Source organism: Lacerta agilis, chromosome 8 (genome assembly GCF_009819535.1).
Source record: "Lacerta agilis isolate rLacAgi1 chromosome 8, rLacAgi1.pri, whole genome shotgun sequence".
Classification (NCBI taxonomy): domain Eukaryota; kingdom Metazoa; phylum Chordata; class Lepidosauria; order Squamata; family Lacertidae; genus Lacerta; species Lacerta agilis.
The window spans coordinates 69107596-69131677 of record NC_046319.1 but is presented as its reverse complement, the minus strand read 5'-3'; the positions used below and the strand labels follow the sequence as shown (position 1 = coordinate 69131677).

Here is a 24082-nt window from a genome sequence, read left to right as displayed (position 1 = left end):
AAAGCAAGCAAGCCCCAGACTCAACTGTAGTGAGCATGGCCTGTGTTTTTTCAGAGGCATGCCTGGTCTGGAACAAAAACTCCCCTCTCTGGTTGGCAGTGGTTTCATCCAAAGTTCATTGGCGCCTTCGTCTTATCTATGTAGGAAGTGCATGCTATGCTGGGTCGTTGTACTCCAAATATACCTGCTGAAGTTCCTGATTCCTCCTGCTTCCTGATATTACTGCAGACTCTTTGCAAGGTTTCCTCACACAGTAAGTATCTTTCCCTGACCCACAGAATGCTCCAGTAGCTGCTGAATTATAAAGACTGCTCCTGTTTCCTTCTTGTATTCAAGGTTTGCTTACGTTCTTTCATGTTATCTCAACCTCCTTCTCCTCCCCTTGATGAATTATTCCTCAGTTGCCTTCTCCCTTTTCCAGATTCCCTCTTTCCTTTTCCAGATTGGAACATGCATGGGTTTTAAATTATCTTCACTTCACTTCTTCCCAAACAGATTCCATGAAATCAGCTCATTTCGTGAAATCAGACTCATTGCAAGTTTTCCTCAAACAGTAAGTATCTTTCCTTGACCCACAGGATGCTCCAGTAGCTGCTGAATTATAAAGACTGCTCCTGTTTCCTTCTTGTATTCAAGGTTTGCTTACGTTCTTTCATGTTATCTCAACCTCCTTCTCCTCCCCTTGATGAATTATTCCTCAGTTTCCTTCTCCCTTTTCCAGATTCCCTCTTTCCTTTTCCAGATTGGAACATGTATGGGTTTTAAATTAACTGCTATATTCTATAAATGTAGCAGATGAAGAAAGACAGGACAACAGGTCTACCCACCGGCTCTTCTGAGAGACCTGCTCCCCCTGCTCCCCCTGCTCCCCCTGCTCCTCTCCTCCCTGAACTGTCTGCTATCGGCAGTCCTCCACCTGTTGGCAGCTGCGAGAGAGAAGGGAGAGCAATGCCTCTGCTGAGACACCCACTTCATTTCACTTCTCTTCTTCCCAAACAGATTCCATGCAATCTGGTCATCAGTTTCAGACATTTGAATCTTTACATAAGGGTTTTCTTCCCCCTTTCCTTTTGGATTGTCTCTCGAGATTTTAAGGCTGTGAGTGGGGACTGTTTGCTTTGCTCTTGGTTTGCTGCTGTTACATAAAGCAGTTCTGCAAATCTTTTCAGCTATTGAACAAGTGGAATGCTGTAAATCAATCCCCAGAGCTTGGCTCTAGAACAGCAGCTACTTGAATATCCCTCCACATATGACATAATCTTTCTCCCCCTCTCTCTCATCTTCAGTTTTTCAGTGTCATCAATGGCTTATTTCAAATACAAGGGGATCATTTTTCCTCATCAGTTTTACTCAGTGGAAACACTCAGCTATTTGGAAAATGACTTTCAACTGTTGGATGATGATATAGTGAACCTCACTTACCCCAAGTCAGGTCAGTGTTGCAATTAGGTAAATCGACTTTGGATTTAGACTTAAAGTATCCAGTAACCTGCCAGGTATAAGTTTGCTTTTGACATAAGATATGAACAACCATCATGTAGCTGCATAGTCATAAGCTTTGGCTTAATCCCTGGAAACCCATGAATGAGGAATGAGTTCAATTTTTCAGATATTGCAATATATAAAACCTTTTTAAACCAGGTATCAAGCGGAAAAGTCAGGTTAGTTCTCAATAAATGGGTAAAGATTAGTCAAGGTGCAATAAACAAATAAATTATAAAATCCACAAATCCACCACATGTGAAAGTTACATGTTCTTCGCTTTCTGAAGTACACAAAGTGAAACACAGACAATCTCTGAATTTTGCAATGCACTTCTTCAGCTAAGTAATGTGTACAAAATGCATATACTAGACTAGTGTGCATAAAATGCATACTTTAGTTGGGGAAAATAAAAATGCATTTTAGTAAGGGAAAATGTTTTGTAAAAATGTGCAAGAAGATTCATAAACTGATGTGGAAATATGGAGAACTGAGTTTAATATTTCAAAAATGAGAAATCAAAATAGATGCATAACACCATCCCTAGCCACTGTTGATGTTCGCAGAAGGAAGTGAAAGAACACTTGAATTTCCTGGGGAAGTCAGGAAACCTTGAAAAAAAATAAGAGAGATTTTCACATCATTATTTCTTTCCGGGGTATCTGAACCCAGATATTTACAGTGCTCATGAGCTGAACTGAGAATATTCCCAGGAAAATCTTATATGTTATGGCATGCTTCTGTCATGTCACTTGGAACGCTGTCAGTGCTGGATATAGGTGGTGTGGGTGATTCCCTTGCAAAGCGTGCTAAGCAGAGGGGGTGCATAATCATAATCATAATCAAAATCAAACCTATATTTACATGAAAACAAAATAAAATAAAAGATTCCTTTCAGTAGCACCTTAGAGACCAACTAAGTTTGTTCTTGGTATGAGCTTTCGTGTGCATGCACACTTCTTCAGATACCTGTGCACACGAAAGCTCATACCAAGAACAAACTTATTTGGTCTTTAAGGTGCTACTGGAAGGAATTTTTTTATTTTATTCTGTTTTGACTATGGCAGACCAACACAGCTACCTACCTGTAACGGGAGCTATATTTATATGGTTATCTACTGAGAAGATTTATTTAAAAAAGCAACTGTACCTAAAGGTATTATTGTGAAAATATTTTTTTTTGGGGGGGGGGTGAGGGAAAATTTTGTCCTTGCTCAGGGCACCATATTACCAAAGTCTGTCTCTGATGCTGTGTCAGGCAAACCGTCTCTAAATGTTGATTGTATAAAGGCAAATATGCCATCTGTCTGGTATAGTCCTCATAATGAGCACCCACTGCATTTAATGATTGAATTAAAGCAACATAAATTGACAAGGGCAGAGTAAGTTCACTGTCCACCAGGATAAAAATCCTGGGAAAACTCACAGCACAGGAGCTAAATTCGAGGGCTAGGAAGTCCATAGTAAAGCTACCTAGCAGGACAATTACAGGAACCACAGTAACCCCACAAGAACAGCATAAATCTGGCAAGCAGGAAAGGCAATGGGTAACTAAATTAAAAAGAAGCAGATTATCAAAACCAGCAGGGGTGTGGGGTTTTTGCATTGTTTTGCACCCTCTGCCATTTGTATGAATATCTCCCCATGGCGCAGAAGTCATGTGTATGTCAGAGGTACCATGAGATTCTGGCTCTCCAGGAAAAAGTTCCTTCACCTGAGGCCAAGGTAGCAGAACTAGAAAGTGTAGGAGGTGGAGAAAGTGGTCCAGGAGGCCTTCGGGGATATGGTAGCTGGGTGGCCCTCCCACAATGACAACTCTCCTGCCTTAAGGAAGGTTCCTGAGAAAGGAGAACATCATGTTGAAGAAGAGGGGGGGGCATTCCCTTGGAAAGGACCCATTTCTTGGCAGTTGCTATTGGAACCTCTGCTTTTTAATTTGTTCATAAATGAATGAGCAGTGAGGTGGCCAAGTTTGCCGACACTAAAAATAGATGGTCAGCAAAATGGCAAAGGCAAGTCAATGTAAACAAGTGTAAAGTGATGCATGATGGAGCAAATAAGAGGAGGAGACAAATTCATGGAGAAGGCTATCAGTGGCTACTAGCCATGATGGCTGTGCTCTGCCTCCACAGTTGAGGCAGTAATGCTACCAAATATTACTGTCAGGTAACCACAGGAGGGGAGAATGCTCTTGTGCTCATGTTCTGCTTTCCATATTCCCACAGGCTTTTGGGAGAAACAGGGAGCTTGACAGGATAATCCATTGGGCTGATCAAGCAGACTTTCTGTTGTCATTTGAGCAACACACAGCTAACTTCACAACTGTATACCATTCCTGATTTGGGAAATCTTGCCTCATAGGAGGATGCTGAATAGCTAGCAGGGGACAAAGATCCATTCGATTGTTTAAGTTTCTCCATTTGATTTAGCAAGGGCCAGACTTTTATGTACAAGTGGGTTTTATAGAAGAAGCCTCTGACTGGTGGACTTCATCCTAGGTACTCATTGGATGTCGGAGATCTTGAGCTTAATCCAGAGTCAAGGGGACCCCTCATGGGTTCAGAATGTACCACTAACGGAAAGGGCACCCTGCATCGAGTATGCCGATCATTTGCAGATTGCCTTGAAAAATCCTTCCCCCAGGCTCCTGACTACTCACCTGCCACTCCAGCTTTTCCCCAAGTCCTTCCTCCACTCCAAGGCCAAGGTAAGAGAGGAACGATGGACACATCAAACCTGTCTTTGGTTCCTGTCTTTTTCACACACAGATGTGCGGGATTCTGGAAGACAAACACTTGACACAGCCTGATTACAGGAGGATTTCATTTTTTGTACTAGAGAATGGGGAGGAATATTGGGAATCTCCTTAGCAGTTTCCTGATTGTGGGAGAACTTGAACTGGTCCACATGCATGCTCAGCCCAGTTCCTCACTGGAGGCTTCTCCTGTTCCCATGTCAGGTTTTATCTATCATGCCTTCAGTTTTCTGCCACACTCTGCCTAATGTTAGTGTTGGGCTGCCTGGGCTCTCCCTCAATATACCTCTTCCTCTGTTACAGGTAGTCTATACTCTGCGTAACCCTAGAGATGCGATGTGTTCAAACTACCACTTCATCAAAGGCTTTAAAGAATTGAAGGGCCCAGGAACTGTGGAAGTGTTTATGGAGAGTTTCCTGAGTGGGGAAGGTATGGAAGGAGGCAAATCAGTCACTCTTGTTTGCTGTGACCCAGTACCAGTGATGTCCACCACCAGAAAGTATTTATTTTTACATAACTCTACAGTTGTATCAGAGAACTATAATTCCCAGTTGGATACATGGAGAAGTGGAGAAATGCGGGAAAGTCCTACACTTCTCATTTGCTTTTAAAGAAAATGTCCTTTCAGGTGGGCAAGATTGGCACTAAAATGAGAATAGGGTGAAACTTAAGGAAAGCCCTTAACAGCTGGGTGAGATTGGCACCAACAAGAGAATAGATCAAAATCGATGATAGCAGACATTCTCACTGGTGGCAGAAACAAAAAGAAACCTTAATGGAGAAAGCCCATTAAAGTGTAAGATTGTCGACTCATTCAAAGGTTTACTTTTGTTGTATGTGGAAAATGTCAGTACATAGAGCAATCAGTAGGTGGCATTGGACACAGGGTAGTGTTGAAGTCTCATGTTACTGATTTTGTTTTTAAGGGATAATGCAGTTATTTTCTAGGTTACTGAATGGTGTTTACATCTACAACAGCATTCTCTACTTCCCCACCATAACTCCTTACATTTCACCCTTGCTTCCTCTTTGCTCTTCCAGTGGGTTATGGTTCCTGGTTTGACCATGTGAAAGGTTGGGTGGAGATGAAGGAGAGAGCCAACATCTTCTTCAACACCTATGAAGAACTACTGCAGGTAATGGTCCAATTTTAACTGTGTTGATCTGCTGCCAACAATTTTAACATTATTCACACATGAAGCTACCTTAAAAAAATATTCTGGTAATATTGGCTAGAAAGGGATTCTGAGCATGTGCAAAATTTGTTGCTACCTCTACATACACTGCATATCATGTGCAGAGTACATTTCCTTTCTTCTGCATGGGAGCAGAAGTACCAATAATATGCTTTTCTGCCTCGAAAGCAATGTCTCCTGATGACTCAGGTGACCCCTGGGTGCTTTGCTGGCTGAGGGGCAGCTGGAGACACAGTGGTTTCTGCACGGTGATAACAGCAAATTCCACATCCCCAAAATATTCATCTTCCCCAATGCACACCTGTGTGCCTCTTGATCAAGGGCAAGCTCTCTAGTCTACATCATGGGTGCATTCACAGCCATTTGCTTTTGCTTTCTGCAGGACCTTCGGGGCAGCGTGCAGAAGATCTGTCATTTTCTTGGCAAGGAGCTGAACAGCCAACAAATTGAGTCTGTGGTGGAAAACGCCTCCTTCCACAAGATGAAGGACAACAAGATGTCCAACTTTTCCTTAACATCAGAGAACATTTTTGACCATACAAAGGCAACACTCATGAGGAAAGGTAATAACATTGGAGTGCCAGGGAATAAGTCCATAATGCTCATGCTAGGGGCGAAGAACCTATTCTTTTTCCGTGGATGTTTGATGCCTCACAGAAAAAGTCTATCAGCAACCAGTCAATAGAGTGTGGAGTCAGAGCTGACTGTGAACACAGTTTGAAGGTCCAGAAAATGGGCACAGTTTACAGGATAGTATATCTTCCTCTCTGTGCAACATCCCACCTAAGTCTATCTATTTCATGGATGTCCAGATCAAAATAAGAAATGATTCTGAAACAGACAGTCTGTAGAACAAGGGTATATCTGCACAATTTTGAGACCTGGATAATGCTGGGGACTTCCTGAAAATAGGTTGCAGATTCTCCTGGTCATCAAGACACAGTAGTTGCCTCAGGGTTGTTTATGCTAGATTTGGCAGATTCTGTGCTTTTCACATCCATTTGGAAAGCAAGCAGAAATTCAGCAGGCAGAGCAACAGTGTTCTGAGGTGCAATAAGAAAGCATGGCTGGATGAGACACCCAGCTGGTCCAGGTACGCAACATGGAAGAATTAGTGCTCGTAGAGTGCCATGTCAGGAGGGCGGGAATGGCTTAGGAGGGGCTCAGGGGAAACAGGCAGGGGGAATGTTCTTTCTCCCCTAACATCAGCTACCTGAGGGGTTGCTTGCCTCACAGCTGAGCATGAGGAAGAACCATCACAATTTAAGTTGAAGTAATTTCAGGTGAACTTTTTTGTGGTTGCCTCTTGCTCTTGTGTTTTTCTAGGGATCTCTGGGGATTGGAAGAACCTCCTGACAGTGGCACAGAGTGAACACTTTGACCGTGTTTACTGGGAGAACATGCGTGGTGTGAATATGACCTTCCCTTGGGAATGAAGAATCCCAGATTGTTGCTCCTGCTGTTCTCCACCCTCACATTCTTAGGTATCAGATGGATTGGTTATTTCCTGCTAAATAAACAGATACCTGATCAGAAATCTTACAGTTGCTCTTAGAGCTTGGAGGTATCACTGCAACTGCTGCAGGAGAAATGCTGAGTCCGAGACGCTCCTTGAACACCAGCCTTCATAGACCTGATGAAGGCCTTCAACCTCGTCAGCCCAAAAGGACTCTTCACACTGCTCAAGATAGGATGCCCACCGAAGCTTCATGAGATGATTGTGTTCTTCCATGATAACATGCCCGGCACCGTCCAATATGACAGCACATCCTCAGATGCCTTCCCCATTTGTTTTCTTTTCTTAAATGCATGAACTGCTCTTATAAAAGTTCCTCTTTGAATGCTAAAGAGCAGGGTAAAATGAATAAATTTATATAACAGGTTAGAGACTGGGTAAATGAAAATTTATTTGTTCATTCATAAAAATATTCTCATACCACTGTATCATAAAACCAAACAGTAATATCACAAAAAGCCAGGAACAAGTTAAAAAAACAAAAACAAATTAAAAACAAACAGCAACAGACCATAGTGGGAGATGTACTCTTAATGGCCTGCACTGGCCTGGCGCAACAGAGATTCTTCAAGCAGGCGTTTAAAAGGTGGCACAGATGTCTCCTGCTGAATCTCTTGTCAGGGTGTTTCACAGGGCAAGGCCAATGACACTGAAAGCTCGGTTTCTTGTTGTCAAATGAGACACACCAACTTGGGGGACAACTGAAGATGCTCCTGCAGATGATCTCAGTGATCTTGCTGGACTATAAGGGTTCAGGTGATCGCTGACGTATCCTGGACCAGGTTGTTCAGGGCTTTGTAAATCAATGCAAGAACCTTGAACCTGGCTCAATAGAAGCTGAGCAGCCAGAGCAGCTGTTTTAACAGTGGTGTCACATATTCTTGACCAGAAGCTCCCATTAGCAATATGGCTTGAGCATTCTGCAACAGCTGGAGTTTCCAAACCAGCCCCACAGGCAGCCCCACAAAGAGCACATTACAGTAATCTAGCCTCAAGGGTACCAATGCATGAACAACAGTGGTCATGGTACAGACTGGGGCAAAAGCTATTCTCAGCTGGCATGCTGGTTGAAGAAAAGTGGGAAGAGCAAAGACTAGAAGAAAAGAAGAGAAGAAGCCTCCAGTGGTGGAAAGTTCTTCACAAGTTGAATTGCAGGCTGATTCAGGCCTATTCCCGTGATGGTGGGGCAGGGATCTTTGCTTAGACTGAGTCATGTTGATTTCAGAGTGATCCAGGCCTGTTACAGGACGTGGCATTGGGAGGGTAGCTGAGTCGTCTGCTTTACTAGAATGTTCCACGCAGGGAATCAGAGCTGTAACTAGGGTCCCTTGTGTCTTTGGAAAGAGCATTATCATGTACCCCCCAGAAATTGCCTGTAGTGTGAGAAGGACGGTAAGCTTCTTTCACATATGAACTGACCGAAACAGTGCCTTCTTGTCACCAGACACATATATGCAATCCACTCCATATTCTGGTACATGATTTTTGCACCACTGGCGGGGACTCATTTCACCAACCCGTAAGCCTCTGCAGTTAAAGCAATGGGGAAGCAGATCTAAGCAGAGTTGAATCTTTGCACAACAGCTGGTGAGCAGCAGATTTGGTCTGGAGCGCTGCTAGATGCTCCTTTGCAAGTGCCTCTCCCAGCAAGATGGAACCTCCTCCCTATCTCTGAATTGGGGAGGTGTGTGTGTGGGGGGAGGGAGTGAGAACACACACTCCCCCCTGACTCAGTGTTTAAGTCTTGCTCTGTGAGCCAGGAAAGCAAGCAAGCTCCAGACTCAACTGTAGTGAGCATGGCCTGTGTCTTAAATAGGCATGCCTGGCCTGGAACAGAAACTCCCCTCTCTGGTTGGCAGTGGTTTCATCCAAAGTTCATTGGCACCTTCGTCTTATCTATGTAGGAAGTGCATGCTATGCTGGGTCGTTGTACTCCAAATATACCTGCTGAAGTTCCCAATTACTCCTGCTTCCTGATATTACTGCAGACTCTTTGCAAGGTTTCATCACACAGTAAGTATCTTTCCCTGACCCACAGAATGCTCCAGTAGCTGCTGAATTATAAAGACTGCTCCTGTTTCCTTCTTGTATTCAAGGTTTGCTTACGTTCTTTCATGTTATCTCAACCTCCTTCTCCTCCCCTTGATGAATTATTCCTCAGTTTCCTTCTCCCTTTTCCAGATTCCCTCTTTCCTTTTCCAGGTTGGAACATGCATGGGTTTTAAATTAACTGCTATATTCTATAAATGTGGCAGCTGAACAAAGACAGGACTACAGGTCTACCCACTGGCTCTTCTGAGAGACCTGCTCCCCCTGCTCCTCTCCTCCCTGAACTGTCTGCTATCGGCTCTCCTCCTCCTGTTTGCAGCTGCGAGAGAGAAGGGAGAGCAATGCCTCTGCTGAGAGAGCCACTTCATTTCACTTCTCTTCTTCCCAAACAGATTCCATGCAATCTGGTCATCAGTTTCAGACATTTGAATCTTTACATAAGGGTTTTCTTCCCCCTTTCCTTTTGGATTGTCTCTTGAGATTTTAAGGCTGTGAGTGGGGACTGTTTGCTTTGCTCTTGGTTTGCTGCTGTTATGTAAAGTTGTTCTGGAAATGTTTTCAGCTATTGAACAAGTGGAATGCTGTAAATCAATACATGAGTATCAAGGGTTCCATATATGAGCAAAAGTTCACCTCCCCTTGCCTCCTATTGGCAGAAGCAGGGAAAAGGAAAGACTCCTTTGCACTTCAGGTAAACAGTGTGTGAGTAGCCCCAGCAGCAGTTATGCATGTGTGTGTATGGAGTGGTGGGTGTCTTTTTTTAGGCAGATGTTGCTGTGGTGTAGCACTCCCTTCTTGCACAAACTGATTTTCCTTCAGTTGATGCATAGTGGCAGTGATCTAGAGGATGTCTTTGGGACCTACGGTGTTATGTACTGAGTTGAATAGGATCCAAACTGCAGCAGTCTGATTGGTCCTAGAATAGGATTGAGATTGCAGCAGTCTGATTGGTCCCAGAACAATAGGATTGAGATTGCAGCAGTCTGATTGGTCCCAGAACAATAGGATTGAGATTGCAGCAGTCTGATTGGTCTGCAGGAGCCACCCAATCCAGCTCCAGGTGAAAGTGAATCCGCACTCTGATTGGCATACAGGAGTATCCCGGAATTAGCCAATCACGTGGGGCCCATTGTGTAAATAGTGTATATAAAGCAAACGTTTTGGGGGAACTACATTCCTCACTACTATGAGCTGAATAAAGAGCATGAAATTCACACTCAACTCCGAGTATCTTTCATACGGTATTTCCTAATGGAAGTGATTTGAGTTAATGGTGTGAAAACATGCACCCATGATCATATTGAGATTTGAAAGCCTGCTGTTGTCAGGATCTGCCTGGATGAAGTGCAGTGGGAGGCACCAGTTGGGGAAGAGTCAGGAGTCTGGTGGTCGGACACTGGGGAGATGTCAGAGGGAGAGCATTGGGAGGAGAAGGATGCTGAGAAGGTTTACTGAGCAGGGAAAAGTGAGAGTGAGCAGCTCAGACTGAAGTAGAGATGGGATGTGTGTGTCAAGAATCTGCTGAAGAATCACGGGAATGGCCCTCTCTGGCTGCAAGAAGATCCTCCTGTATCCCGGTCTCAAAGAATACCCAAAATCATGAGGAGGGCAGAGAAGAGAAGAGACAAGAGATATGCAGAGACAGTTGGAGACTGCTTGGGTAACATCCGGGAGCGGAGGAGCCTTAGAAAGTATGGAAGAAAGGGACATTCAGTCCCGACAACAGCTCTATAGTGGAAAGACTGACCGGGAAGTATTGGTGAGTTGTTTGCCATTTCCTTGAATAAAGCATTGATTTCACTGACAACGGACTCTGCCTCTTTGTGCTGACCAGCATCTGACCCAGCATTTGACCCAGCCCTGACAGATATGACATGTACTCAGAACTGAGTTCCTTGGATTTCCCCCCACCACACCTGGTGGTACCACTTGAGCATCTACTGATGGTCCATCATCACCTCCTGAACTCTCCCCTTCCCCTGCCCCCAGCTATCCCCAGAGTTTGGCTCTAGAACAGTAGCCTCCTGAATGTACCTAAGGATGTGACATAAACTCTCTCTCTCTCTCTCTCTCTCTCTCTCTCTCTCTCTCTCTCTCTCTCTCATCTTCAGCTTTTCAGTGTCATCAATGGCTTATTTCAAATACAAGGGGTTCCAATTTGCTCACCTTTTGATGTCAGTGGAAACACTCAGCTATGTGGAAAATGAACTCCAACTGTTGGATGATGATATAGTGAATGTCACGTACCCCAAATCAGGTCAGTGGTGCAATTAGGTAAACAGACTTTTGATTTAGACTTAAAATATCCACTAAATCTGCCAGCCATAAGTTTGCTTTCGACATAAGTCATGAACAACCACCATGTAGCTGCATAGTCCTAAGCTTTGGTTTTATCCCTGGAAACCCATGAAAAATGAGTTTTTCAGATATTGTGATATATAAGACCTTTAAAAACCAGGTATTAAGGGGAAAAGTCAGGTTAGTTCTCCATAAATGGGTAATGATTAATCATGGAGCAATAAACAAATAAATTATATGAAGTTTACAAATAAAGGAAAGATGGACAGCAAACAAGTTTAATATTAGAATAGACCTGTGTGCCCAAGATATCATGTAAAAACGTCCTGATTCCTGTAAAACTTGGTTTCAAAATCTGTGTACAAGTTCACCACAAGTCCACAACATGTGAAAGTTACATGTTTTTCACTTTTTGAATTTCACAAAGTGAAACACATAGAATCCCTGAAATTTGCAATGCGCTTCTTCAGCTAAATAACATGTAAAAAATGCATTTACTAGTCTAAGTGTACATAAAATGCATACTTCAGTGGGTAAAAACATAGAAACACATTATATTAGGGGGAAATGCTTTTTAAACATGTGCAAGAAAATTCACAAACTGACTTGGAAATATGAAAAAGTGAGTTTAATATTTCAAAAATGAGAAATCAAATTAGACATATTACACCATCCCTAGCCACCGCTGATGATCACAGAAGAAGAAGAAGAAGAAGAAGAAGAAGAAGAAGAAGAAGAAGAAGAAGAAGAGGAGTTTGGATTTGATATCCCACTTTATCACTACCCTAAGGAGTCTCAAAGCGGCTAACATTCTCCTTTCCCTTCCTCCCCCACAACAAACACTCTGTGAGGTGAGTGGGGCTGAGAGACTTCAGAGAAGTGTGAATAGCCCAAGGTCACCCAGCAGCTGCATGTGGGGGAGCGGAGACACGAACCCGGTTCCCCAGATTATGAGTCTACCACTCTTAACCACTACACCATACTGGCTCTTAACTACTACACCACACTTGAAATTCCTGGGGAAATTAGGAAACCTTGAAAAATATAAGAGAGACTTTCACATCATTCTTTCTTTCTGGGATATCTGAACCCAGTTATTAACAGCACTCACGAGCTGGACTAAGAATATTCCCAGGAGAATCTTATATGTTATAGCATGTTTCTGTTACGTCACTAGGAACGTTGTCAGTGCTGGATATGGGTGGTGTGGGTGATTCCCTTGCAAAGGGTCCCAATCCCAGGGGGTGAATAATCACAATCACAATCACAATCAAACCTATACTTATATGCTTACCTACTGAGATTTATTTAAAAAGTAGCTGTACCTAAAGGTATTATTGTGAAAATAAGTTGGGGAGGTGAGGGGGAAAATTTGTCCTTGCTCAGGGCACCATATTACCAAATTCTGTCTCTGATGCTGTGTCAGGATAACCATATCTAAATGTTGAGTGTATATAGACAAATATGCCATCTGTCTGGTATAGTCTGTATAATGAACACCCACTTAATTTAATAATTGAATTGAAGCAACATAGATTGACAAGGGCAGAGTAAGGTCACTGTCCACCAGGATAAAAATCCTGTGAAAACTCACAACACAGGAGCTAAATTCTAGGGCTAGGAAGTCCATAGTAAAGCTACCTAGCAGGACAATTAAGGGAACCACAGTAAACTAGACGAAGAACCCCACAAGAACAGCACAAATCTAGCAAGCAGGAAAGTTAATGGGTAGTTGGTCTCTAAGGTGCTACTGGAAGGAATTTTTTATTTTATTTTGTTTTAAATTAAAAGAAGCAAATTAACAAGACCAGCAGGGATGTGGGGTTTTTGCATTGTTTTGCACCCTCTACCATTTGTATGAATAACTCCCCATGGCACAGAAGTCATGTGTATGTCAGAGGTGCCATGAGATTCTGGCACTCCAGGAACAAGTTCCTTCCCTTGCGGCCAAGGTGGCAAAACTAGAAAGTGTAGGAGGCAGATAAAGTGGTCCAGGAGGCCTTCAGGGATGTGGTAGCTGGGTGGCCCTTCCACAATGACAGCTCTGAGAAAGGAGAACATTACTTTGAAGAAGAGGGAGGCATTCCCTTAGAAAGTACCCATTTCTTGGGAGTTGGTATTGGGACCTGTGCTTTTGTAACTTGTTCATAAATGATCAAGAAGTGAGGTGGCCAAGTTTGCTGACACTAAAAATAGATGGTCAGTAAGATGGTGAATGCAATTTAATGTAAACAAGTGTAAAGTGATGCATGTTGGAGCAAAAAATCTTAATTTCCCATACACGCTCATGGGGTCAAAACTGGAGGTGATGGAGCAAGAGCAAGACCTTGGAGTCATCTTAGATAGCTCAAGGAAGACGCTGACCCAGTGTGTAATGGTCGTGAGAAAAGCAGATTCCATCATGGGGATCACTAGGAACAGACTGAAAACAAAGCTGCTGCTAACATAATGCTGCTCTCTAGTTTCCCACAGGATTCTGGGAGAAACAGGATGCCAGACTCCATGGGTCATTGGCGTCATCCAGCAGGTTATTCTTCTGTTCTCATTTGTGCCACACTCAGCAAAATAATTTAGTCAATTTCACCATGCCTTGCCGACAAAGGTCCGTATAGTTAAAGCTATGGTTTTCCCAGTAGTAATGAATGGAAGTGGGAGCTGGACCATAAAGAAGACTGATCGCTGAAGAATTGATGCTTTTGAATTATGGTGCTGGAGGAGACTCTTGAGAGTCCCATGGACTGCAAAAAGATCAAACTTATCCATCCTTAAAGAAATCAGCCCTGAGTGCTCACTGGAAGGATAGATCCTGAAGTTGAGGCTCCAGTACTTTGGCCACCTCATGAGAAGAGAAGACTCCCTGGAAAAGACCCCGATGTTGGGGAAGATGGAGGGCACAAGGAGAAGGGGACGACAGAGGATGAGATGATTGGACAGTGTTCTCGAAGCAACTAGCATGAGTTTGGCCAAACTGCGGGAGGCAGTGGAGGATAGGGGTGCCTGGCCTGCTCTGGTCCATGGGGTCACGAAGAGTCAGACAAGACTGAAAGATTGAACAACAACAACATACCATTCTAGAATTATGGGAATCTTGCCCCATAGGATGCTGAATAGCTAGCAGAGGATGAAGATTCGTTCAAATTCTTATGTTCCTCTAATTGCTTTTGCAAGGGCCAAGTATTAATGCACAATGACTGACTGGTGGATTTCCTCCTAGGTACCCATTGGATGGCAGAGATCTTGAGCTTAATCTTGAGCCATGGGGACCCCTCATGGGTTCAGAGTACACCACTGTGGGAAAGGGCACCCTGGATTGAGTTGGATGATCATTTGCCGATTGCCTTGAAAAATCCTTCCCCCAGGATCCTGAATACTCACCTGCCATTCCAGCTTTTCCCCAAGTCCTTCCTCCACTCCAAGGCCAAGGTAAGAGAGGAACGATGGACACATCAAACCTGTCTTTGGCTCCTGTCTTTCTGACACACAGATGTGGGGATTCTGGAACACTTGACACAGCCTGTTTACAGGAGGATGCCATATTTTGTACTAGAGAATGGGGAGGAATATTGGGAATCTCCTTAGCAGTTTCCTGATTGTGGAAGAACTTTAATTGGACTTGGTCCACATGCATGGTCAGCCCAGGTCCTCACTGGAGGCTTCCTCTGTTCTCATGTCAGGTTTTATTTATCATGCCTTCAGTTTGCTGCCACACTCTGCCTAATGTTAGTGTTGGGCTGCCTGAACAACGACTATAAACTCTATGCCTACATTTTAGCTGAAAGAATGAAAAAAATTCTCCAAACGGTAATATATAAAGACCAGGCTGGCTTTTCTCCCTGGCCATGTAATTCAGAGTAACATCAGGAATATCATAAATGTGTTGGAATATCTGGAATCGCGAATTGATAAACCATCTATGTTAATGGTGGTTGATGCGGAGAAAGCGTTTGATAATATTTCTTGGAGATTCATGACAACTATGCTACAGCATATGGAGATTGGAGACTCATTCTGTAATGGAATTCAGGCTATTTACACAAAACAGAAGGCAAAAATTATAATAAATGGGAAAATAACAGAAGAATGTGAAATTAATAAAGGGACAAGACAGGGCTGTCCGCTCTCTGCGCTTATATTTATTTTAGTAATGGAAGTTTTAAATAAGAAAATTGGAGATGAAAAGAATATTAAGGGTATAACACTGGGAAATAATATATATAACTATGGGCATTTGCGGGTGATCTTATCATCATAACCAAAAACCCTAAAGAGAGTCTAGTGAAAACCTTGGAAATACAGTGGTACCTCTGTTTATGTACTTAATTCGTTCTGGAGGTCCGTTCTTAACCTGAAACTGTTCTTAACCTGAAGCACCACTATAGCTAATGGGACCTCCCGCTGCTGCTGCACTGCCAGAGCACGATTTCTGTTCTTATCCTGAAGTAAAGTTCTTAACTGGGTTAGTGGAGTCTGTAACCTGAAGTGTCTGTAACCTGAAGCGTCTGTAACCCGAGGTACCACTGTTATCAATAATTATGGGAAGGTAGCGGGATTAAAACTGAATATAAGTAAAACCAAACATAGGAAGAAGAAGAGGAAGCATTTGGATTTGATCTCCCGCTTTATCACTACCCGAAGGAGTCTCAAAGCGGCTAACATTCTCCTCCCCCACAACAACCATTCTGTGAGGTGAGTGGGGCTGAGAGATTTCAAAGAAGTGTGACTAGCCCAAGGTCACCCAGCAGCTGCATGTTGAGAAGCGGAGACACGAACCCGGTGGTAATAATAATAGTAACAACAACAACAACAACAACAACAACAACAACAACAACAACAATTTATTATTTGTACCCCGCCCATCTGGCCGGGTCTCACCGGTCACTCTGGGTGGCATCCAACAAATATTAAAATACAATACAAAGTCACATATTAAAAACTTCCCTGAACAGGGCTGCCTTCAGGTATTTTCTAAATGTCAGGTAGTTGTTTATCTCTCTGACCCCTGATGGGAGGGCATTCCACGGGGGGGGGGGCGCCACTACAGAGAAGGCCCTCTGCCTGGTTCCCTGTAGCTTTGCTTCTCGCAGTGAGGGAACCACCAGAAGGCCCTCGGCACTGGATCTCAGTGTCTGGGCTGAACGATGGCGGTGGAGGAGCTCCTTCAGGTATACAGGACTGAAGCCGTTTAGGGCTTTAAAGGTCAGCACCAACACTTTGAATTGTGTTTGGAAACATACTGGGAACCAATGTAGATCTCACAGGACTGGTGTTATGTGGTCCCGGCAGCCACTCCCAGTCACCAGTCTAGCTTCCGCATTCTGGATTAATTGCAATTTCCAGGTCACCTTCAAAGGTAGCCCCACATAGAGCGCATTGCAGTAGTCCAAGTGGGAAATAACTAGAGCATGTACCACTCTGGCGAGACAGTCTGTGGGCAGGTAGGGTCTCAGCCTGCATACCAGATGGAGCTGGAAGACAGCTGCCCTGGACACAGAATTAACCTGAGCCTCCATGGACAGCTGTGAGTCCAAAATGACTCCCAGGCTGCACACCTGGTCCTTCAGGGGCACAGTTACCCCATTCAGGACCAGGGAGTCCCCCACACATGCCCGCCCCCTGTCCCCCAAAAACAGTACTTCTGTCTTGTCAGGATTCAACCTCAATCTGTTAACCACCATCCATCCTCCAACCGCCTCCGGGCACTCACGCAGGACCTTCACCGCCTTCACTGGTTCTGATTTAAAAGAGAGGTAGAGCTGGGTATCATCTGCATACTGATGAACACCCAGCCCAAACTCCCTGATGATCTCTCCAAGCAGCTTCATATAGATATTAAAAAGCATGGGGGAGAGGACGGAACCCTGAGGCAACTCACAAGTGAGAGCCCAGGGGTCTGAACACCCCCCCATCACTTTCTGAACATGGCCGAGGAGGAATGAGCAGAACCACTGTATAACAGTGCCCCTAGCTCCCAACTCCTCTAGACGGCCCAGAAGGATGTTATGGTCAATGGTGTCAAAGGCCGCTGAGAGATCCATCAGAACTAGGAAACAGCTCTCACCTTTGTCCCTAGCCTGCGGGAGATCATTGACCATTGAATCCCGATTGGAAAGGATCAAAATGGTCCGCATCCTCCAGGCGTGCTTGGAGTTGTTCAGCAACCACCCGCTCAATCACCTTGCCCAAGAATGGTAGATTTGAGACTGGGCAATAGTTGGCCATATTGGCCGGGTCTAAAGATTTTTTTTTAAGAAGCTGTTTAATGACCGCCTCTTTCAGCGGGTCTGGGAAGACTCCCTCACAGAGGGAAACATTCACCACCCCACAGAGCCCATCGCCCAGCCCTTCCCGGCTAACTTTTATTAGCCAGGATGGGCAAGGATCAAGGAGACAGGTGGTCGGTTTCACTCATCCAAGCAGCCTGTCCACATCTTCGGAGGTAACAGATTGGAATTGATCCCATGAAACATGACTAGACAGGGCTCTAGCACTCTCCCGCCCCGGCCCTGCTCCCACGGTGGAGTCTACCTCCTTCCGAATCTGAGCGATTTTATCTGCAAAAAACTTTGCAAAAGCATTACAGGAGATCTTGGGGTCCCTACCAAGCCCTGATGATGAAGGTGGTTCTGATAGATTGCGAACCACCTGGAAGAGTCTCCTGCCACTGTTTTCTGCAGATGCAATAGGAACGGTGAAGAAGGTCTGCTTCACCGTTGCCATTGCCACTTGGTAGGCTCGAAGTTGAGCTCTAGTCTGTGTCCAGTCTGATTCAGAATGAGTTTTTCGCCACTGGCGCTCTAGCTGTCTCAGCGACTGTTTCATCGCCCTCAGCTCCGGGGAAAACCATGGGGCTGTCTGGGCTCCATGCAATCAGAGAGGGCGCTTCGGACCCAGATAGTCAATAGCCCTGGTTAACTCCGCATTCCAGTGGGGCACCAGGGAATCAACTGAAAGGCCATCAACATGGGATAATATATCCCCTACCACTCTCTGGAAGCCAATTGGATCCATTAAGTAGCGGGGATGGACCATCCAAATTGGTCCCACCTCCTGGCAGAGGAGAAGGGTTGCAGAGAAGTCCAGTTGCACCAGGAAGTGGTCTGACCATGGCACTTCTTTTGTTTTGCTTTTATCTAGTGTCAGATCACCAAAATCCATAGAGGTAAACACCAGGTCTAAAGCATGTCTGTGGCTATGAGTTGGGCCAAACTTATTCAGGGACAGCCCCATGGATGCCATGCTTTCCACGAAGTCCCGAGCAGCCCCTTGTAAGGTCGTGTCAGCATGGATGTTAAAATCCCCTAAGACAACCAAGCTAGGTGTCTCCAGGAGCACATCTGCCATGACCTGAAGCAGCTCGGGCAGGGAATCCTTGGTGCAGCAGGGAGGTTGGTACACCAAAAGGAATCCTGTACTGCCCCTATTGCCCAACTTCCAGAATATGCACTCAGAAAACTGGGTCTTCCCAATAGGATGCCTGGTGCAAACTAATGACTTCCTAAAAATCACTGCAACCCCCCTCCCCGCCCAGATGGCCTGGGTTGCTGTGCATAAGAGAAACCTGGTGGACAAGCAGTGGCAAGGACAGGCCCATCTGCTTCATCCAAACAAGTCTCTGTCACACATGCCAGGTCAAATCCTCCATCCACAATCAGGTCGTGGATGGCAGTGGTTTTGTTCATCATTGACCTGGCATTACAAGTCACCAGATTATGAGTCTACCGCTCTTAACCACTACACCACAAGGGCAAAAAACCTTTCTCCAGTAGAGAAAGAAGAAATTGAAAAGATAACAAATCTTAAAAATTGTCAAAAAATAAAATACTTGGGAATATGGTTAACTACTAAAAAAATAAATATTTATGAAGACAATTATATCAAGGCATGGACTGAAGTTAAAATGAATATGGAGATTTGGAGAAAATTAAAACTATCTTTTGGCGGCTGTTAAACTAAATATTTTGCCAAATATGCTTTTTCTGTTCCAATCCATTCCTGTTATAGGGAAAACAAGCTGCATTGAAAATTGGCAGAGGGAAATATCTAAATTCATCTGGTTAGGGAACAGACCAAGAATAAACATACACTCCTTATAGATCTTAAAGAAAGAGGGGGATTCGGCCTGCCCAACCTAAAACTATATTATGAAACAGCCTGCTTTTCTTGGATAAGAGATTGGTGTCGGCTTAAAAATAATTATGTAATAGATCTAGAATGGCATGACAACCGTTTTGGTTGGCATGCATATCTAAATTATGATAAGGCTAAAGTGCAAAAAGGCTTTAGTGACCATATAGTAAGAAATGCCTTATTTAGGGTTTGGGAAAAATATAGATTAATGGAAATATTTTATATGCCACAGCAGCAGCCCAAACATTGATAGCAATGAACTGGGAAGGGGAAAATGCTCCAACTATAATGGATTGACAAAACAAGTTACAGGAATATGTAGAAATGGCACAATTGACTAACAGCTTAAGAGGCAGCACAAGGCAAACATTCGTGCAAAAATGGGGAAAATATAAGAGATATTTATGAAATCACAACAGTGGTATAAAGTCTATGGCACCATTTGATTGACCCTGGATTAATGAAATATAAATGAAATAAGTCAAAGGTTAAGTACTGTTCTAAGAATGTATTAGAAAGGAGACAAGGACAAGCTAATAATGTTAGGTATATTCACCATCAGAAAGAAAATACATATAGGGAAATGATAGGAAGTCCAATTATGTGGGGTTTTTTTGTTTTTGTTTTTTATCTATGTTAATTAATAGAGAATAAAACAAGAGACAGTAGAAATATAAATTAAGTTTATTGTTTGTTAACAAATGGAGTCTTACTTGTACGTATATGGTTGTTGTTTCATTTATAATATTTATACTCATGTCTAGTTAAAGAAGAGGTATACTGTATCTGTTGTATGAGATTGTCAATAAAGTAATATATATATATATATATATAAGTGCTGGGCTGCCTGGGCTTTCCCTAAATGTGGCCATGCCTCTGTTACAGGTCATCTATACTCTGCGTAACCCTAGAGATGTGATGGTTTCAAGCTACCACTTCATCAAAGGCTTTAAAGAATGGAAGGACCATGGAACTATGGAGGAGTTCATGGGGACTTTTCTGAGTGGGGAAAGTATGGAAGGAGGCAAATCAGCCACTATTGTTTGCTGTGACCCAGCACTAGTGATACCCAATACCAGAAAGTATTTATTTTTAGCTAATTATAATCATATCAGAGAACTATAATTCCCAGTTGGATAGATGGAGAAAGGGAGAAATGGGGGAGGGAGGGGAGTCCTACATTTGTCATTTGCTTTCAAAGAAAATCAATAAATGTCCTTTCAGATGGGCAAGATTGGCACTAAAATGAGAATAGGGTGAAACTTAAGGAAAGCCCTTAAGAGCTGGGTGAGATTGACACCAACAAGAGAATAGATCAAAATCAATGATAGCAGACATTCTCACTGGTGGCAGAAACAAAAAGAAACCTTACTGGAGAAAGCCCATTAAAGCATAAGATTGTTGGCTCATTCAAAGCTTTACTCCTCCCGTACATGGATAATGTCATTACACAGAGCAGTCAGTAGGTGGCATTGGACTTAAGGTAGCGTTGAAGTCTCTTGTTACTGATTTTGTTTTTAAGGGACAATGCAGTTATTTTGTAAGTTCCTCAATGGTGTTTCCTGTGCATCTACAATAGCATTCTCAACCTCTCCCCCACAACTCCTTACATTTCACTATTGCTTCCTCTTTACCCTTCCAGTGGGTTATGGTTCCTGGTTTGACCATGTGAAAGGCTGGGTGGAGATGAAGGAAAGAGCCAACACCTTCTTCATCACCTATGAAGAACTACAGCAGGTAAAGGTCCAATTTTAACTGTGTTGACCTGCAGCCCCAATTCTGACATTATTCACACATGAAGCTGCCTTCTTCTTTTTTTTTGAAAGATTCTAGTAATATTGGCTAGAAAGGGATTCTGAGCATGTGCAAAATTCAGTGCTACCTCTACATACACTGCATATCATGTGCAGAGCACATTTCCTTTCTTCTGCATTAGAGCAGATGTGCCAATAACCTGCTTTTCTGCCTCAAAGGTAATGCCTCTTGCTGGCTCAGATGCCCCCTGGGTGCTATGTTGGCTGAGGGGCAGATGGAGACAGAGTGGCTTCTGCACAGTGCTAACAACAAATTTCACATCCTCAAGAAGACATTCATCTTGCCCAATGCACAAACTAGCATTCATGCTCTTTGTGTGCCTCCTGATCGAGGGCAAGCTCTCTACATCACATGGCGATTTATAGCCATTTCCTTTTGCTTTCTGCAGGACCTTCGAGGCAGCGTGCAGAAGATCTGTCATTTTCTTGGCAAGGAGCTGAACAGCCAACAAATTGAATCTGTGGTGGAAAACGCCTCTTTCCACAAGATGAAGGACAACAAGATGTCCAACTTTTCCACAACACCAGAGAACATTTTTGATCAAACAAAAGCAACATTCATGAGGAAAGGTAATAACATTGGAGTGCCAGGGAATAAGGCCATAATGCTGCATGCCAGGAGTGAAGAACCTCTTCTTTTTCTGTGGATGTTTGAAAGTTTCACAGAAAAAGTCTATCAGTAACCAGTCAATAGAGCATATAGTCAGAGCTGACTGTGAAAAGAGTTTGCAGGTCCAGAAGGTGGGTACAGTTTGCAGGATAGTATATCTTCCTCTCTGTGCAACATCCCATCTAAGTCTATCTATTTAATGGATGTCCAGATCAAAACAAGAAATCATTCTGAAAGAAGCAGTCTGGAGAACAAGGGTGTATCTGCACAATTTTGAGACCTGGATAATTCTGGGGACTCCCTGAAAAAAGATTGCAGTTTCTCTAGGCCATCAAGACACAGTAGTTTCCTCAGAGTTTATGCTAGATTTGGCAGGTCCTGTGCCTTTCACATCTATTTGGACACCAAGCAGAACTTCAGAAGGCAGAGCAACAGACACACAGTTCATTAAGCTCTCTGTGGTGCAATAAGAAAACATGGCTGGATGAGGCATCCGGCTGGTCCCAACATGCATGCATTAGTGCTGCTGGAGTGCCAAGTCAGGAGGGTGGGGAGGGGCTCAGGGCAAACAGGCAGGGGGCATGTTCTTTCTCACCTAACATCAGCTACATCAGTTGCCTGCCTCACAGCTGAACATGAGGAAGAAATATCCCAATTTAAGTTGAAGTAATTTCAGGTGAAATTACTTTGTGGTTGCCACTTGCTCTTGTGTTGTTCTAGGGATCTCCGGGGACTGGAAGAACCTCCTGACAGTGGCGCAGAGTGAACGCTTTGACCGTGTTTACCGGGAGAACATGCGTGGTGTGAATATGACCTTCCCATGGGACTGAAGAATACAGGATTGTTGATCCTGCTGTTCTCCACATTCTTATGTATCATATGGTTTGGCTATTTTCTGCTAAATAAACAGATATCTGATTAGGAATCATACAGTTGCTCTTAGAGCTTGGCGGTCTCACTGCAGCAGCTACAGGAGAAATGCTGAGAGTGAGATGTCCCTTGAACATCGCCTTCATAGACCTGATGAAGGCCTTCAACCTATTCAGCCAAAAGGTACTCTTCACACTGCTCAAGATAGAATGCCCACCGAAGCTTCATGAGATGATTGTGTTCTTTCACGATAACATGCCCGGCACCGTCCAATATGACAGCACATCCTCAGATGCCTTCCCCATTTGTGTTCTTTTCTTAAATGCATGAACTGCTCTTATAAAAGTTCCTCTTTGAATGCTAAAGAGCAGGGTAAACTGAATAAATTTATAAAACAGGTTAGAGATTGGGTAAATGAACATTTCTTTGTTCATTCATAAAAATATTCTTATACCACTGTATCATAAAACCAAACAGTAATATCACATAAAGCTAAGAACAAGTTAAAAAAACAAAAACAAATTAAAAACGGCAATAGACCATAGTGGGAGAGTACTCTTAATGGCCTGCACTGGCCTGGCTCAACAGAGAGTCTTCAAGCAGGCGTTTAAAAGGTGGCACAGATGTCTCCTGCTGAATCTCTTGTCAGGGTGTTTCACAGGGCAAGGCCAATGACACTGAAAGCTCCGTTTCTTGTTGTCAGATGAGACACACCAACTTGGGGGACAACTGAAGATGCTCCTGCAGATGATCTCAGTGATCTTGCTGGACTATAAGGGTTCAGGTGATCGCTGACGTATCCTGGACCAGGTTGTTCAGGGCTTTGTAAATCAATGCAAGAACCTTGAACCTGGCTCAATAGAAGCTGAGCAGCCAGAGCAGCTGTTTTAACAGTGGTGTCACATGTTCTTGACCAGAAGTTCCCGTTAGCAATATGGCTTGAGCATTCTGCAATAGCTGGAGTTTCCGAACCAGCCCCACAGGCAGCCCCACAAAGAGCACATTACAGTAATCTAGCCTCAAGGGTACCAATGCATGAACAACAGTGGTCATGGTACAGACTGGGGCAAAGGCTATTCTCACCTGGCATGCTGGTTGAAGAAAAGTGGGAAGAGCAAAGACTAGAAGAAAAGAAGAGAAGAAGCCTCCAGTGGTGGAAAGTTCTTCACAAGTTGAATTGCAGGCTGATTCAGGCCTATTCCCGTGATGGTGGGGCAGGGATCTTTGCTTAGACTGAGTCATGTTGATTTCAGAGTGATCCAGGCCTGTTACAGGACGTGGCATTGGGAGGGTAGCTGAGTCGTCTGCTTTACTAGAATGTTCCACGCAGGGAATCAGAGCTGTAACTAGGGTCCCTTGTGTCC

General features: G+C 43.8%; 2 protein-coding genes across 2 annotated transcripts; both read left to right on the top strand.

Annotated features, from left to right (window-relative positions):
* The first annotated feature begins 161 nt into the window (after positions 1 to 161).
* LOC117051590 (sulfotransferase 2B1-like) lies at positions 162 to 22935 on the top strand. The gene is made up of 8 exons (XM_033158133.1): positions 162 to 253; positions 1287 to 1432; positions 3981 to 4189; positions 4541 to 4667; positions 5280 to 5374; positions 5817 to 5997; positions 6761 to 6904; positions 22713 to 22935. The coding sequence occupies exons 2-7, from the start codon at positions 1303 to 1305 to the stop codon at positions 6868 to 6870; spliced, it is 852 nt and encodes a 283-aa protein (XP_033014024.1). The 5' UTR covers positions 162 to 253; positions 1287 to 1302; the 3' UTR covers positions 6871 to 6904; positions 22713 to 22935.
* LOC117051591 (sulfotransferase 2B1-like) lies at positions 8897 to 22773 on the top strand. The gene is made up of 7 exons (XM_033158134.1): positions 8897 to 8963; positions 11111 to 11256; positions 14512 to 14720; positions 20310 to 20436; positions 21067 to 21161; positions 21628 to 21808; positions 22569 to 22773. Exons 2-7 carry the CDS (start codon positions 11127 to 11129, stop codon positions 22676 to 22678), a joined length of 852 nt encoding a protein of 283 aa, XP_033014025.1. The 5' UTR covers positions 8897 to 8963; positions 11111 to 11126; the 3' UTR covers positions 22679 to 22773.
* Positions 22936 to 24082: the final 1147 nt, after the last annotated feature.